Raw genomic sequence first — 14,927 nt, 5'->3', positions numbered from 1 at the left:
ATGAAATGGAATTCCTGAATAATAATAGAAAAAAATTACATCAAAGGGATTTATTGCTTTGCAAATGACTGACCATGTGTCCAAATATCTGCTCTCCTGTCTTTCAGAACAACGACCCTTTGACCCTTGGCTACCATGGCTACCCATCTCTTAGTCAGGTAAGGAGGCAGTTCATCTCAAACTTCATGTTTTTCTTAAATTCTTCCATCCAGTTTTCTGATAATTCTTTACCATTCATAAAACATTGTTAAGGCTCAATGAAGATCCCTAAACCAAAAGGTCAGGGAGGGGGGGTGGGTGTAGATTATAATTAATCAGTCATGTAGAAGAAGAAATTCCTCCACACCCTTTACTCCCCTAGTCCTGCACTCCCACAACTTTCCTTACTACTCCACACAAGAAGTACTGATATTAATAATCATTTTTTATCTTTTCAATTTTTGCCATTCACCCAGAGATATTCTAGTTTTTCACTCTGCAAATTAACACCCATATGAAAGCCTATTAAGTATGTGTGCAAGGCAACAATCTGTTTACTAGTGTTTGTATTGGTCTACTGATTGTGTTATTAGACTGTTCAGTTTATGTGGTTAATCCTTAGATCATCCTCCCTTCATCCTCTCATGCTCTGCCCATAATCCCTTCATCCCTCGCTCTCTGTGATACTCAAAAAACCTCTGGCTGCTTATCTGCACTCTATCTGTCTTAAGCCTTTACTTGTACGCTCTTATTTGCTTCAGTTTCAGAGATTGATTTCTTGGCAGTCTGTTGTGCAATTTAGCAGAAGCCTGGAAGCCAATTAGCCAGTTTTCATTTCAATGGAAGATGATACATCTTTGATCCGTTTCCTTGCTAATAATAATAATGTTCGAAGTAGTGTTGCCTCGTGCGAGCAATCTCACGTTAGGATGTAAAGAGGTCAGTCAGGAGTTGCTTAAGGGACTCGGAAGTATGAACCGTCCTCTAACTAGGGAAAAAAGTCAGAGAGAAAAAAACAATGCGAGCCGTTGGAGGCTCCCACAACGCAGAGGTGCTAAACTGTCAACAGCGGTGTGAGGATGATGTGATCAAAGGCTCCTGAAAGGAAGAGCCTGGAGAGCAGCAGCAGCCTGATGTGTGCAGAGAGGGGCGAACACTTTTCAGACATGAGATATAAAACGTATCTAGCTTCTTTTGTTTTAAGATACAATTATTAAGATGACTAGCATTGTCATCGCACTGACAGAGGTTAAACCCTGTTTTACCATTGAAAACCGTCGCAAAAGAAAAAATATTGGCAACTATTTTGATAATATCAGTCATTTTTTATGCAGAGTAGTGAAACAATTTCATTATTTGAATCCAGACTCTCAAATAAGAGGATTTCCTAAATGATATAACTTTGTAAACTAATTAGTTTGGGCATTTAGACTTTAAGTTAAAAAAATCATGTTTGGCCCTGTGATGTTGATGATAAACAATTATCGCTTGAATTGAATCAGCAGATATTTCCAAAAATAAAATAACCAGTAATTGTTTCCCTACATCACAATAATTAAGGTCATGTGGGTTGACAGTGAAGAATCTAATTCCAAAAAGGAGTCATGTTTACTTTCTCTGTATATTTAAATCTTGTATCAAACTCCATTATATCCAACATTTCGTAATAAAATGTAATTATTTACATTATTTAATATGCTCTCGCTGTTATAGTAGTTTTCATTGTTACTCGGTGAGTCTGCCTTTCCCGTGCAAGATTTAAATTGCCTTTCCAGGCATAAGGGATACACAGCAAACAATGCGTGCATCTGTTGGATGCCGTGCTTTTTTGTATGAGTAACGTATTACCTTGTTGGAGGACATTGTTGACTGCTTCATTAAAAAGGATGAGACATGATGCATCCTCTCGTCCTACGGTTTGTTTGGCTTTGATACAAGACGTCGTTCTTTTGTTGAATTTATGTTTGGAATAACTGCCCAAGGCATGTTCCCTGTCACAGTGGTTGGTTTAAATATGTCTGAGAAAGATATCTGGCTCTTTAGCTGCTAAATGCATCTAAAGCCTCTTCCACACTATGTTCTCCAGCTAGTCGCTAACCTAGTGTATCCGTGGTTTTGCAGGCCAGGTAGGGTACAGGTTTTTTTGTGCTTTTTGGCTGAAAACAGATGTTTTGTGCGGCTTGACACATATTGGTGGAAGGAGTGAGTGTGAAACAAAAGAGTAAAGCTGTCGAACCAGAACGATAAGCTGAAATATGCACCGTTTGAGGAATTGATCCAGCTTTACAAAGCCCTTTGGTAATGCAAACAATATTGATTAGTCCTTGAGAGAGAGAGAGAGAGAGAGAGAGAGCGAGAGAGAGAGAGAGAGAGCGAGAGAGAGAGAGAGCGAGAGAGAGAGAGAGCGAGAGGAGAGAGAGAGAGCGAGAGAGAGAGAGAGAGAGAGAGAGAGAGAGAGAGAGAGAGAGAGAGAGAGAGAGAGAGAGAGAGAGAGAGACCCCCCCCCCCCCCCCTCTGGTGCCAGCAGCCCCAGTTAACTCACCTACATGTAGATAGAGACAGGGGGAGGGAGGAACTGCGCCATGAGAGGGAAACAAATGGGAGGGGAAAGTTTGCAGGTGTGACAGAGGCAGAGAAGTGGGAGGGGGAGGCGTCAGGCTATCTGGGTGAAGGAGGAGGAGGGCTGGAGAAGAGAAAGAAGAGATGAGCAGGCAAGGGCACAGCAGCAAAACACAAGGCAGGGTATAGAAGGAAAGGAAGGAGCGAGTGGGAGAGAGAGAAAGAAAAGAGTGAGTGGGAGACCGAACGAGCAAGAGAGAGAGAGAGAGATAACGAGGGGAAAGGGAGAAGTAAAAGCAAGCGAGGGAGAGTGACAGGGACAGAGGCCAGCACAGGAGGAGGAAGAGGAGGGGGGTTGGCATGGCAGACAGAGCGAGCGGGGGCAGAGAGAGGGAGATTTTGAATCTGTGAGACAGACAAGAGAGACTGAGCGGGTGAGGTGACACAGGCTCTAGGAGGGAGAGGAAAGCAAGGCAGCGTGAGAAGAGGAAAGGAGAGAGAGAGGAGCAGTTTGAGTTGTTGCACAGAATACGATGATGGGACTGTACTATCCTTCCGTGTTGTCGGTGAGTGTTTCTCTCAATATATTTTTCCTATCGTCCTTTCTGTGTGTGTGTGTGTGTGTGTGTGTGTGTACGCGTCCGCTGCTGTATCTCTTTGCCGAGCCTCCACTGTACATGGAACGGCATCAGAGCGGGCTGTCATTGAGCATGACATGTTAATTAACTGCTAACAGATGAGGACTCTTCTTGACCCGCTTCACTAGAGTGGTCTGGTCAGGGCATTTCAGACTCTCGTTAGGCACCCAGTTGCTACGAGGGACATAAACACAGAAACTAGCGGAGTAGGCGTAGATGACAGCGAGATACAGCCATGGAGATCGTATCTCTACAATTATGATTTGCTACGGTGCAATGCACGAGTGGCGACGTGTTATTCTACGCTGTTGTTGTTGCATCTGTTCTCCTGCCCAGAGCTAGTAGCGCACTCACTCTGAACATCTAAAGCTGCCACTGCCAGAAACTGTGCTCTGCCATGTATTATGTATGCATAAAGTACAGCATGTTAGTCTGTACTGCTGGATGTAGCAGTATGCTGGTTCTGCGGTAAAGTCTTTAGACATTTCTGAGTGGAAACAGTGAGGGAATAAGGGGGAGGGTGAGGAACGTAAAAAGTCTTTCTTCTTTATTGCCTCTGCAGCTGTCTCTGCACATCGCTCAAGCCCTGTGAGCGAAAGGGACAGGTGTCCCCAGAAAACAGTTGTCTCTGTCTTTTTACTCCCTCTCTCTCTTTCTTTCTTTCTTTCTCCTCCTCCTCCTCCTATCTTTCTTCTGCATGTCCTCTATTCAGCGCAACACCTCCTCACTGTAATTTCTGTGTCACACATTTCACAAACACACAGCAGCTGAAGCACACAGTGGGCTACAAAGTTGGTGCTTGAAGTGTCGTTCATATCATTACATTTTGTTTGGTGTGAGTCAGGATCTGTGTGTGTGCATTTCTGCCCATCGTTGATTGTGCGCGTGCTTCTCGTTTAGCTGTACCTTGGATTCCTGCTCTCTTTACTGTTTGACCTCTTTTCTCCCTCCTATTGCTCTCCCTGGGGCCCTGGCAGCTGTTATCTCAATGTTTTCCTCTAAGAGCCCCTGGAAGAGGGGGATGGGTTGGGAAAAGAGTGAAAGAATGAGAGCGGGAGAACAGAAAATTGATTTTTTAAGGTGATGGGACCCCCTCAGGCAATTGCTCATGGATTAAGAAGCTGTAATTGTGCAGAGGTAGACAAATGAGAGGAGTTGAAAGCAACAATATTAGGTCAACTGGAGAGAGCTAGTTTTCTCGGTGATGCAATTTCATACTGTAGAGCTGACTTTGCAGTTGTGTGTGTGTGTGTGTGTGTGTGTGTGCGCGCGTGCGTGCGTGCGCTTCATGACGGCAGTAAATTATTAGCCCTTTTTATTGTGCGGCTGTATGCTAATATATTTGGCCCTCGCTGCTGCAAGAGACTTGAAGTAGCACATTGGGTGCAAAAGCTGAAATATGTTCTCAAGCCCCACCTAAGCGTGTGCCCTAAGGCAAGGGAGAGATGCCTACCTGCTGCAAGACTACACACCCACACACTGCCACGCTTTCATAAACTGTAACCGGGTCATGAGGTTTCATCCCCTTCCTCACCCACCCTTCTGCACCTCCCTCCCACCCTCCACAAATCTTGTTATTGATTTTTTGCAGGGTTAACAATGATAGTCGGTAAGTGATCCCAATGAGCTGTGTTGCCGTGGCAACTTGCATGAGTCATACATTTTGTAGGGATTGTTAAATGGTTTTAGGAGTGAGGAAAATGTCGTCGGGAGAGCGATGTGAGGTAAACACCTTTTGAACTATGCCTCTATAAAAATGAACAAAAAAGACTAAGAAATTGCCCGAACCTGGAGTTAGAGGAGCGGCTATGGCTTTTTGAGAAGCTATTTGCATCTCTAATAACTTCAAAAGCACTCGCAGTGAGGTATATGCGTGAATTTGAAAATAACCTGCCTTTTTGAAAGAGATAAGGGTTGCGCTCGCTGACTCTTGTGCGGTTGACAGTGACAACACTCTCCTATGGCCGGTGTGTGTGCATTTTTAAATGACACACGATAAACAGGCGAGTGCGTTTATTTTTACAGAGCCCTACCTGAGCTCAAACGAGACTAACTCGTTTGATGGTCATACCTAATGTATTGAAAGACGCGTATGTCCGCCTGCTAGTTTGTGTGTTCACCTGCACATTTGTTTGTTTGGGGTGGCGCGTTGCTTTTAATGAGAAATACATGTGGACAAATAATGTCATCATCCTTTTGTTTGCAGTGTTTAACTTTCATAAAATGCTGCAGTGGAGCACAGCGGGCCATTGACACAGCTTGTGGAGGGATGACGAGGCTAGTCGTGCGTGTCTCCCTCCGCACATGTATGTTGAAGTGGGGTCTCCCAGAAATGGTGTGTGAGAAAGGGGGGTCGTATGTGACAGCCTACAAGGGGAGGATGGGGGTTTACTGGGAGGAGTTTGTTTGACAAGCAGGCATGTTACCCTATAAGGAGATTGAGAAGAGTGAGGGAGGAGGAGCCCAGGCTCCAGCGATATCTTGTTGCTATGAAGCAAATGTGCTTGATTGACATGAGTGGGGGCGGGACATATGCAAGGGTCCCGTCTGGATTTTATGAAGCGTAAAGAAGTGCAGCAGAGAGAGTGGGAGGAAAGGGAGAACAGCAGCAAGAGGAGTGCAGAAGAAGAGCAAGAGGGGGAGGAGGAGGTTTTGACGTGGGATGGAATAATTTAACAAGAGGATGTCTCCTGGCTCATCGGTCTGCCACAGACACACCGTAAATGTTTCTCCAGCTGTTTGCAGCTCGGGTAGCATCGGCATGGTGTCAGAAGCCAATATCTGACTTGAGCACAGCTTCTCCATTCAATACAATTATTGAGCCAAAATGTGAGCTGCTGCTAACAACATGAATCACATTTTCCACAGTCAAGTTTGTTTGTTGAATTAGGCTACAGACTGATGGCTGCGGGCGCGAGAATATAAGTTACTGAAATGCCATTATTCATGTGAAATGACCCGGTGTTGTCCTAGTTAGCTCTTAGTCACGTTCCCCCCCCCCCCGTCTCCTTGTAGCGTAGTGAGACTGCTGCAGACGGGCCGATTTTATAACATGTCTCCTCAGAAACACTTGCTGTTGCTAACTGACCCGAAAGTAAGCCACCGCTCTGAGTCACTGCCTTTGCCTGGCCAACGCATACACTTACACAACCTTAACGCCCCAACGGCAGGGGAGCGGAAGCACAAACGCGCACACATGCTGATATGCACACGACATGTACACAAACAAAACGTACACAAAGCTGAGTGCTGGCACAAATGCACAGCCAACCCTTTTCTGTCTACAGGGCAGTACTTTTCTTCAAATTGAACAGGATTGCCCTCCCTCCTCCTCCGTCTTTGTGTTCCTGAGAGAGTGGGGAAAAAAGCAGGCACACACTATTTTTGTAGATACTGGGCTGTTGACACGGTGTATCAGGAAGAGAGAGGGCTGTTGAGATGCGGCTAAAATGGATCTCCTCTGAAAAGGCCAGTCGTCGAACACAAATACAAGGTTGTTTTTGGCTTCTATTCCTGCTTCTATTTTTGTCTGGCAGAAGGAGCGGCAACAGCCGGGGTTGTCCATTCCCCTGCTAGGCTTTAGTCTGTTTCTGTGCGTGAGCAACGACATTAATGAGGAGGATGTTTTGATTGATAGGGATATAATCTGCTCAGTGGTATATACTGTGCAGATAATACATAGGCTAGTATCACAGCCAAGATTTGAAATCCTCAAGTCCTAAGTGTGCAGTAATAAACATTCAAGTCACCATCATACTGTCTTGGTTGCATCACAACTTGTCAAGTCCAAGACTGACTCATCAGCAGATGAGTGAATTTTCTCATGACTCATCAATGCTGGGACTCGAGTAAAACAACGGGAGCCGCGATGAAAATGTAAATGCAGAGGAGGATGGTAGTTTTCCCAACTCATTTGATAAGCGGTAGAATGTTGTTGCTCTTCGTCTGTAGACAATATTCTCTGCAGCAACCATTTGGATCACCAAGAAAACTATTTTCCATTACATTACATTACATTGCATTTCGCTGACGCTTTTATCCAAAGCGACTTACAATAAGTACATTCGACCAGGAAGATACAACCTTGAAGAAGACAGAATCATATAAGAACATCAGGTTTCATAGAGCCAAGTATTTCAAGTGCTACTCAACTGGCTATAGATAAGCCAGTCCTTTATTAGTATATAAGTGCTCTGTTAGCAGTTCTTTGTTAGTAATTCTATCGCTCGAGGTGGAGTCGAAAGAGATGAGTTTTCAGTCTGCGCCGGAAGGTGTGTAAGCTTTCTGCCGTCCTGATTTCAATGGGGAGCTCATTCCACCATTTTGGAGCCAGGATAGCAAACCCACGTGTTTTTGCTGATGGGAACTTGGGTCCCCCTCGCAGCGAGGGTGCAGCGAGTCGTTTGGCTGATGCAGAGCGTAGTGCACGTGCTGGGGTGTACAGTTTAACCATGTCCTGAATGTAGGAAGGGCCAGATCCATTCGCGGCATGGTACGCAAGTACCATTGTCTTGAAGTGAATTCTAGCAGTTACTGGAAGCCAGTGGAGGGAGCGGAGGAGCGACGTGGTGTGGGGAAATTTAGGAAGGTTGAAGACCAGACGAGCAGCTGCATTCTGGATGAGCTGCAGAGGTCGGATGGCACATGCAGGTAGACCTGCATGTAGACCAGCCAGGAGGGAGTTGCAGTAGTCTAGGCGTGAGGTGACGATATTGGAAAAATGCTCACATTAGCATGCTAATGTTTAGAAGGTGTTATGTTTATCAGGTTCACCGCCTTCGTTAAACTTGTTAGTGTGCAAACATTTTCAAATGAGCATTAAACGTAAAGTGTAGCTGGGGCTGATAATGTCATTAGTTTAGAATATTTCTGTCAAAATTATTAAAAGCATATTATTTTTTACCTAATTTGCTAGATGAAATGTATCATCAGGGGAGGCACAAAAGCGGTGGAGAGATCAACATTTGTCTTGTTTTTCATTTTTATAATAAGCTGTTCGCTAACATGTTGCAGCAATAAGGTAAAACTCTCCACACGTAGGTAAAGTCCAAATGTATTGCCCTCTCTTTACTTTGTTCATTTCACCACTTGACCCAACCGGGGTGATCAACTTTCCCTTTCTCGTGTGACACAGGAGCAGGTCTAATTTCCTTATTTCTGTTTGTCATGCAAGTGGGCTCTTACCTGGTAACTTGGCATGATTCTAGGAAGAGCAGATGTAAGAAGAAGTCAGCAAGTGTATCATTTAGCACATCATGTGTTTATGTCTCCTGCTGTTTAAAGCCCGATCTAAACTGACTAATGTTTCTCATCTCGGCTCTCTTTTTCTCTCACTCTCAAACCTAATGATTGCAGGATGTCTCATCCGAGGATTTCAGCTCATGTGCACATTATTACCATCAGTGATGTAACAGTGTTACAGAGAGAAATGCCTTTGCATATTAACACTTTTCTGGCCTATTTTTGAGCTTTTGTAGATTAATTGGAGCCTAGAATTCTAACTACTATTGAAAGAAAAAGGTATGAAAAGAATGGTTGACAGGAAAATATGTACACGTTGAATTACGTTTCTGACTGACTGAGATTGAGATATCGCAGATCTAAATATGTATTTACTTGCATGATGATATTAAAACATTTACAGGGCAGAATGAGCCTGTGACTATAATGACTAAATGTTTCTGAAGAAGTGTAACGGTCTTTCTGCTACATGAAACTTGGTTAGGACAGGAAAGCAAGGATGTGAGGGATGTTATCACATATCAAATTCTTATTCTAAATGCTTGTGGACAAGATTGGAAGAGGTTCATACAGCTGTGGGGTTTAGAGGAGCGGACACAGCTGCTATTTCAAAATGTGAATGCAGTTTAACTTGGACTCTGTGGTCAGTAATCTGGCGGCTGTGAGGCTCGAGTGGTCGGCACAGGATATGGAGAACATGGTTTCTATTCTGGCTGAGGTGGAGACTCTTCACCTGGCAGGAGAGCAGCAGAAGCGGTTTAGGTATGAAGCGAGGATGTGTGCAGTGAGTGGGATGGCAGTGCAGACTCATGATGAACACACATTTACTGTACGTTATCGGGGAGAGGAGGGAGTGAGATAACAGGATTGCTGGTTGTGGTTATCCTGCTGAAATCAGGCCAGAGCTGCAGTCATAAAAGGTTCAGAGCATCTCAAAGCATTCCCTGTTTTCTCAACAAATGTGCTTAGAAAAGTGAGATAGACATCAGGTTAACTAGGTGAATTTATTTGAATAGATAATAGAAATAGAGAGTAGAGATTAAATATGTTGGTGATGTTAGTGCCAGAGATTTAAATGTGGGTTATTAAATGTGGGATATTAGCTTCATAGTAAGTGGTTATTTTGCAATTTTATTTTTAAAGTCTTGAGTGTTGAGGTCTGATTAGTAATCATTTATATTTACTCTATTGTGCTTTGGGGATATACAGTAATACAATAATTAACAGATATTTCTTGTGCATCAATCAGGGTTTATTATACAATTTGTTGAATACACATGAGACACATTTTTGTTATAGAGGTCCTGACCGGCACAGCAAGGGGTGGCATTTTCTAAAAACCCCAAAAAACATTTAATGTGTAATACAATATACCCCAACTAATGAGATGATGTTTTAATGTTTCTACCTGTTAACAGATTATTTCTGTAAAGTCACTTATTTTTGATATGAAACACTATACGTAAATCCTGGTTGCATTACACATGTGTACCTGTGTCATTTACACGACAAAGTGTCCCTCTCACTGTCAACTCAGTGCAGCTCTGCTGTCGCTGCTCTCATGTCACAATATCGATGTGATCCGTGTCGACCGTGTGCATCGCCGCTTTGTTGATGAGTCGAGGGGCCCAGCTACCGTGTCACAGGTGTGATGCTGAGAAAGGTCAAAAGCTGGGAGACAGATGGCCTGCACGCACGCACGCACGCACGCACGCACGCACGCACGCACACACACACACACACACACACACACACACACACTCACACACACTTTTAACACTCCCAAAGGGACAGAGATCTATTGTGCAACTCAGATGGGCATCACTTCAGCCACACACACACACACACACACACACACACACACACACACACACACACACACACACACACACACACACACACACACACACACACACACACACACACACACACACACACACACACACACACACACACACACACACACACACACACACACACACACACACACACACACACACACACACACACACACACACACACATCAAGCAGATGTCTAGTAAGCATCTCTCTTTAGTGGTATAAAGAGAAGCTGAATATTTATTTTACTAATAAACTATTGTTATTATTACCTGTTCCTAGTGCCACCATAATTAGTTCTACTGCTAATAAAAAATGATAACCGTTCAAGTAATTATGACTCTTAAAGGAGGGGTAGGTAAGTTTGAGAAACCGGCTCGAGATCGCTAGAATTTGAAAATACACAACCGGAGAAAATCTGCCACTTCCTTACAGAGCCCCTCCTCCAACAGACACGAACGCGCACATGACCAATGAGGGCACGAGATAAGTTTGTGCCCCGATGGAAGGCTGACAGGCAGGTAGCCGGGCCGGCTAAACGGATTGGTTGTACTTTTTACAGTATTAGAAGACATTTTTTTATGGATTTTTTGTCAAAGCACTTAAGATATTCATTGCTATCGGGATGTTAACAGCATTCCATGGAATATAACAAAAAGTGTATCTCGAGCCGGTTTCTGAAACTTACCTACCCCACCTTTAAAAGTTGGAGGGAAACCTGAAGACAGAAAGAGCATAATCATATACAGAAGCCATTGTTTGCCTTTTTTTTTACTCTACTCACTTATGTAAACTCCCTCTATTTGCATCTAAACACAACTGGTTTAGCAACTGTTGTCTTTCATGATCTGACTTAGTTTTTTAGGTGTCTTTTGATTACCTTGTCCGCTTTCTAAAAATAATAATAATTTGTTCAGTTTTGTAGTTCTTTATTTTTAATTTTCTAATATATCTTAATGTCAGACTGTGACAGATTGCCAGTGGCCTTTTTAATTAATGGTTGAACTGATAAAAACACCTGGGACAAAATGCAATTATGCCCAGGACTTTTGAATCCCCTTCAAGGTCTAATTCTTCATACTTTATAAAGCCATGCTATTTAATACAAGTCTGTACAGGAATAATTGTAACAACTCTCCACTTGATGCCATCATCAGTTCAATATTGTCCTGTGTCCATACTTTGTCCCATCGTCATCAGCTGTTTTTAAGAGTATGATAATTAGCTTAGTTTGCTTATCAAATGCCAGCATGCTAACTACTTAAAGTAAAATGGTAAACATGATTTAATCCATGTTAGCATGATGATTCATCCTTAATCACAAATCTCCAGAGCAGAGCAACATGACTTTATACTTAGTCTTGCTATAAATATTGTATAATGCTTGGTCAATAAACCAACAAAAAAGATGTTCTCCCTACTGTCTTGAATTCATCTGCCATCTAGTGCTGCGAGTTATAAAAGGATCTGAGAGACAGTGGAGGTTGGTGTATCTTTTGCAGCCATGGATCAGAGACAGGGTCATGCTTCTTCCATCACTCATCACCTACCATCCCCCCCTTTTCCCCCCCTGTCCCCGCTGTCTCCCTTCACTCTCCTACTATTACCATTTTAGGGTATCTATGCCCCACAGCCAGGAGTGTGTGTGTGTGTGTGTGTGTGTGTGTGTGTGTGTGTGTGTGTGTGTGTGTGTGTGTGTGTGTGTGTGTGTGTGTGTGTGTGTGTGTGTGTGTGTGTGTGGGTGTGTGTGTGTGTGTGTGTGTGTGTGTGTGTGTGTGTGTGTGTGTGTGTGTGTGTGTGTGTGTGTGTGTGTGTGTGTGTGTGTGTGTGTGTGTGTGTGTGTGTGTGTGTGTGTGTGTGTGTGTGTGTGTGTGTGTGGTTATCCCTGTGTCGTGTTTGTGGGTGCCGGTATTGTTCTCCTACGCACTTGAATACAAGTACCATGTTTCTTTTCTGGGGGTAATGATGTTGTTCCCTGTCATATAATAATAATAGTGATACTTGGGCAGGCTTCCTCACTAACAGTTGGTCTTTGTGTGAGCATTTAGGTGTGTGGGTGTTTGCATGTCAAAGGTGGCTTGTGAGCAGAGGCGTTTGTGAGTGTGTGTGCAGGCGTTAGACACTCACCATTGTAGAACACCGAGTATGGAGGCATCTGACCCTCAATAATAGATGTGGCTGCAGTGAATATTTAATAGGTGGGGGATGTGTGGATACATGCACGCATTTACACACCCGTACGTGGGGAAATATAATATCCACGCTTGTATGACTTTTAGACTGAGGCTCATGGGAAAGTGGTCTCTGTGTGGTCGAGTGATGCTCTCTGTAAAAGATACTGTGGACGTTAGCCAGCCGGCTACTTTAGCTTTCACTCCTTCCTCACTCTTCTCTTCTTTTTCCAACAGGGCGCTCAGGATAATGCTGGCGGTCAGGAGGGCCTCGTACCCCCGCCTTTCTCTGCCTTCCCTCCACCTCCACCGCCGCCCCCCCAGAACGGCTTGGCCCTGGATTACGGGGGCAGCCTGTATGCAGCGGGGGCCATCCAGGGCCCCGTGGAACTCGGTGGAGCAGTGAACAGTGCCGCCAACGCTGCCAGCCTCAGTGTCCAAGTGAGTGCCAGTCTCTTCCTCTGCAGCCCACATCAGGGCTTTGCCTTGAAAGGGCAGCGAGAGCGAGAGTGTGAAGGATCAAGTTCTAAACTCAATAAAAATAAATAAAAAGAATAATACAAAACACTTGAAATGAGTGCACAATATACAATAAAGACCCATTACTACAATAACACAATGCATACACACAATGCTAAGAATCGAGAGAATGACTGGCAGATCATTAGTAAATTAATTGTTTGTTGCAAGCTGGAGTGTAAACATTAAATTATTCCTCTTCGTTCTTCCCAGCAGTCAGATGGGTCCTCCCAGATTGACGGTCAGTCGGGTGTTGGCTCAGGAGGTGGAGGGAGCATCGGGGACGATACAGACGCCAAGGGGTCGCCCAAACGCCTCCACGTGTCCAACATCCCCTTCCGCTTCAGAGACCCCGACCTACGGCAGATGTTTGGTGTATGTAGACCGCAATATCCCCCCTTTGTACCAATATGCATTATTACATAACCTAGAAAAGTAGCTTTATATTAAAGCTTCTAGAAAGTCAAAAGAACGAGTCAAAGAACCAATACACTGACAACAGCACTGTGTCTTCAGATTTCTATTTTTATAGTTTTATTTTGTGTCCTCAAATAGGATTTTCAAATGAAAGAAGTCTTTTTCCCGTCAGTTTCAGCTAAAAGTTATCCTTTTTTTCATACTTGGATAAAAAAACAAAAAAACTAACCTTTACCTGGAAAGCCATCTTGTAGAACGATTTTATAAGGCCAGATGTGAATATCTGGCCTTATGTTAGGCTTTTTGTAAGAGGAATGTTTTTGAAATGTGGTGCAGAGGAAAGAAGGATATGATGGGAAAAAAAAGACTGCCAAAGCTGGCTCAATGCCAGCTCATCGTGGTTGGTCAGTGCTGACACCCTGTGGCAAGAAGCAGTACAAGACTCACGTGCTTGTTCAGCCTCTAAATCTTCCTCGTCTTTTTTTTACAGCAATACGGCAAAATCCTTGATGTCGAGATCATTTTCAATGAAAGAGGATCCAAGGTATGAAGTTATTAAAATGTGAAGAAAAAAAACCTTGTTAACAGAAGTGAGCTCAGCAAAAGATTAACGTGTATTTTCAACCCCCTCTCGCTCTCCCCCTCTTTTCTTTTTTCCATCTCCTTGTCTCCTCTGCTCTCAGGGTTTTGGTTTTGTAACTTTCGAGACGAGTGCAGATGCAGAGAGGGCCAGGGAGAAGCTTCACGGTACGCTGGTGGAAGGACGTAAAATCGAGGTAACTCACCACCCTTGGCTTTTTTTTTAAACGGCGACCATTTTCTTCTCTTCAGGAGTTTCCCCCTTCATGTCCGATAATTAGACTGAGTCTGTTCTGGTCATTTCTGCCCCAGAGAAGGTTTCCGGGTGGCTGTATGTGTCTGACTCTAACCCCTCTGGCTTCACTATAGCATGGTGCAATGGTGCCACGCACACCACGCACACAGGCATCTCTCTGACGGCTCTTCCTGTCGATGTTTATGCTGTCATTGTTGTTGATGTTGTGGGCTGTCCATTGCACCTTGATCTTAAAGCTGTGTGGTTTGCAAAGCATGCTGTGTGGAGTGGCTAAACAACAGGCATGGCCGGAAAGACGTCACTACAACACGGGCGCTGTCGATATCCGCTTCTGTAACAGCATGTAGGATCTTTTCTCTTTTTTTGTTTCTCCTGCACCTTTTCCATCATCACTTCTGTCACGGTCATGATGAGTGGCCATTTTTGGTTTATTAATGATTGGAAGGGGGCGTTATTAGCCTCTCAGTTATTTTTCCTCTGAAAAAAAGTGCTTGCTGATGATTGTGAGAGGCTACTCTATGTTGCATGGATGGGTGATAAGGTCAGATATCGTCATGGAGTTTTTTTACTGATAACATCACACGGGTGACTCTGGGTAGCAGTCTTTTTTTAATGAATGACCGGTTAGCATACTGATGCATGACGGGAAGCAATTCAGGGGGACTTTTTCTTTTTTTGTTGGAATGAGACTGCCGTGAGAAGTGTGGTGTCATTTCTGATGCTTCAAAA

General features: G+C 43.9%; 1 protein-coding gene across 6 annotated transcripts in view; it reads left to right on the top strand.

Moving 5' to 3' along the window:
• LOC117445858 (RNA binding protein fox-1 homolog 2-like) overlaps positions 1-14,927 on the top strand; it is a 36,161-nt gene that overhangs the window by 10,242 nt on the left and 10,992 nt on the right. For 5 of the 6 annotated variants that reach the window (XM_034081778.2, XM_034081786.2, XM_034081769.2 and 2 more), the window contains exons 2-6: positions 108-158; positions 12,665-12,868; positions 13,160-13,321; positions 13,854-13,907; positions 14,047-14,139. In XM_034081778.2, the coding sequence (XP_033937669.1) occupies positions 108-158; positions 12,665-12,868; positions 13,160-13,321; positions 13,854-13,907; positions 14,047-14,139 (564 nt within the window). Of the gene's footprint in view, positions 1-107; positions 159-2,676; positions 3,105-12,664; positions 12,869-13,159; positions 13,322-13,853; positions 13,908-14,046; positions 14,140-14,927 lie in introns of those variants that run through there. The other variant, XM_034081804.2, reaches the window with a different exon arrangement.

This window comes from Pseudochaenichthys georgianus, chromosome 1, assembly GCF_902827115.2.
Source record: "Pseudochaenichthys georgianus chromosome 1, fPseGeo1.2, whole genome shotgun sequence".
Classification (NCBI taxonomy): Eukaryota; Metazoa; Chordata; class Actinopteri; order Perciformes; family Channichthyidae; genus Pseudochaenichthys; species Pseudochaenichthys georgianus.
The sequence above is the reverse complement of the archived record's forward strand: the minus strand, read 5'-3'. Positions and strand labels throughout refer to the sequence as shown.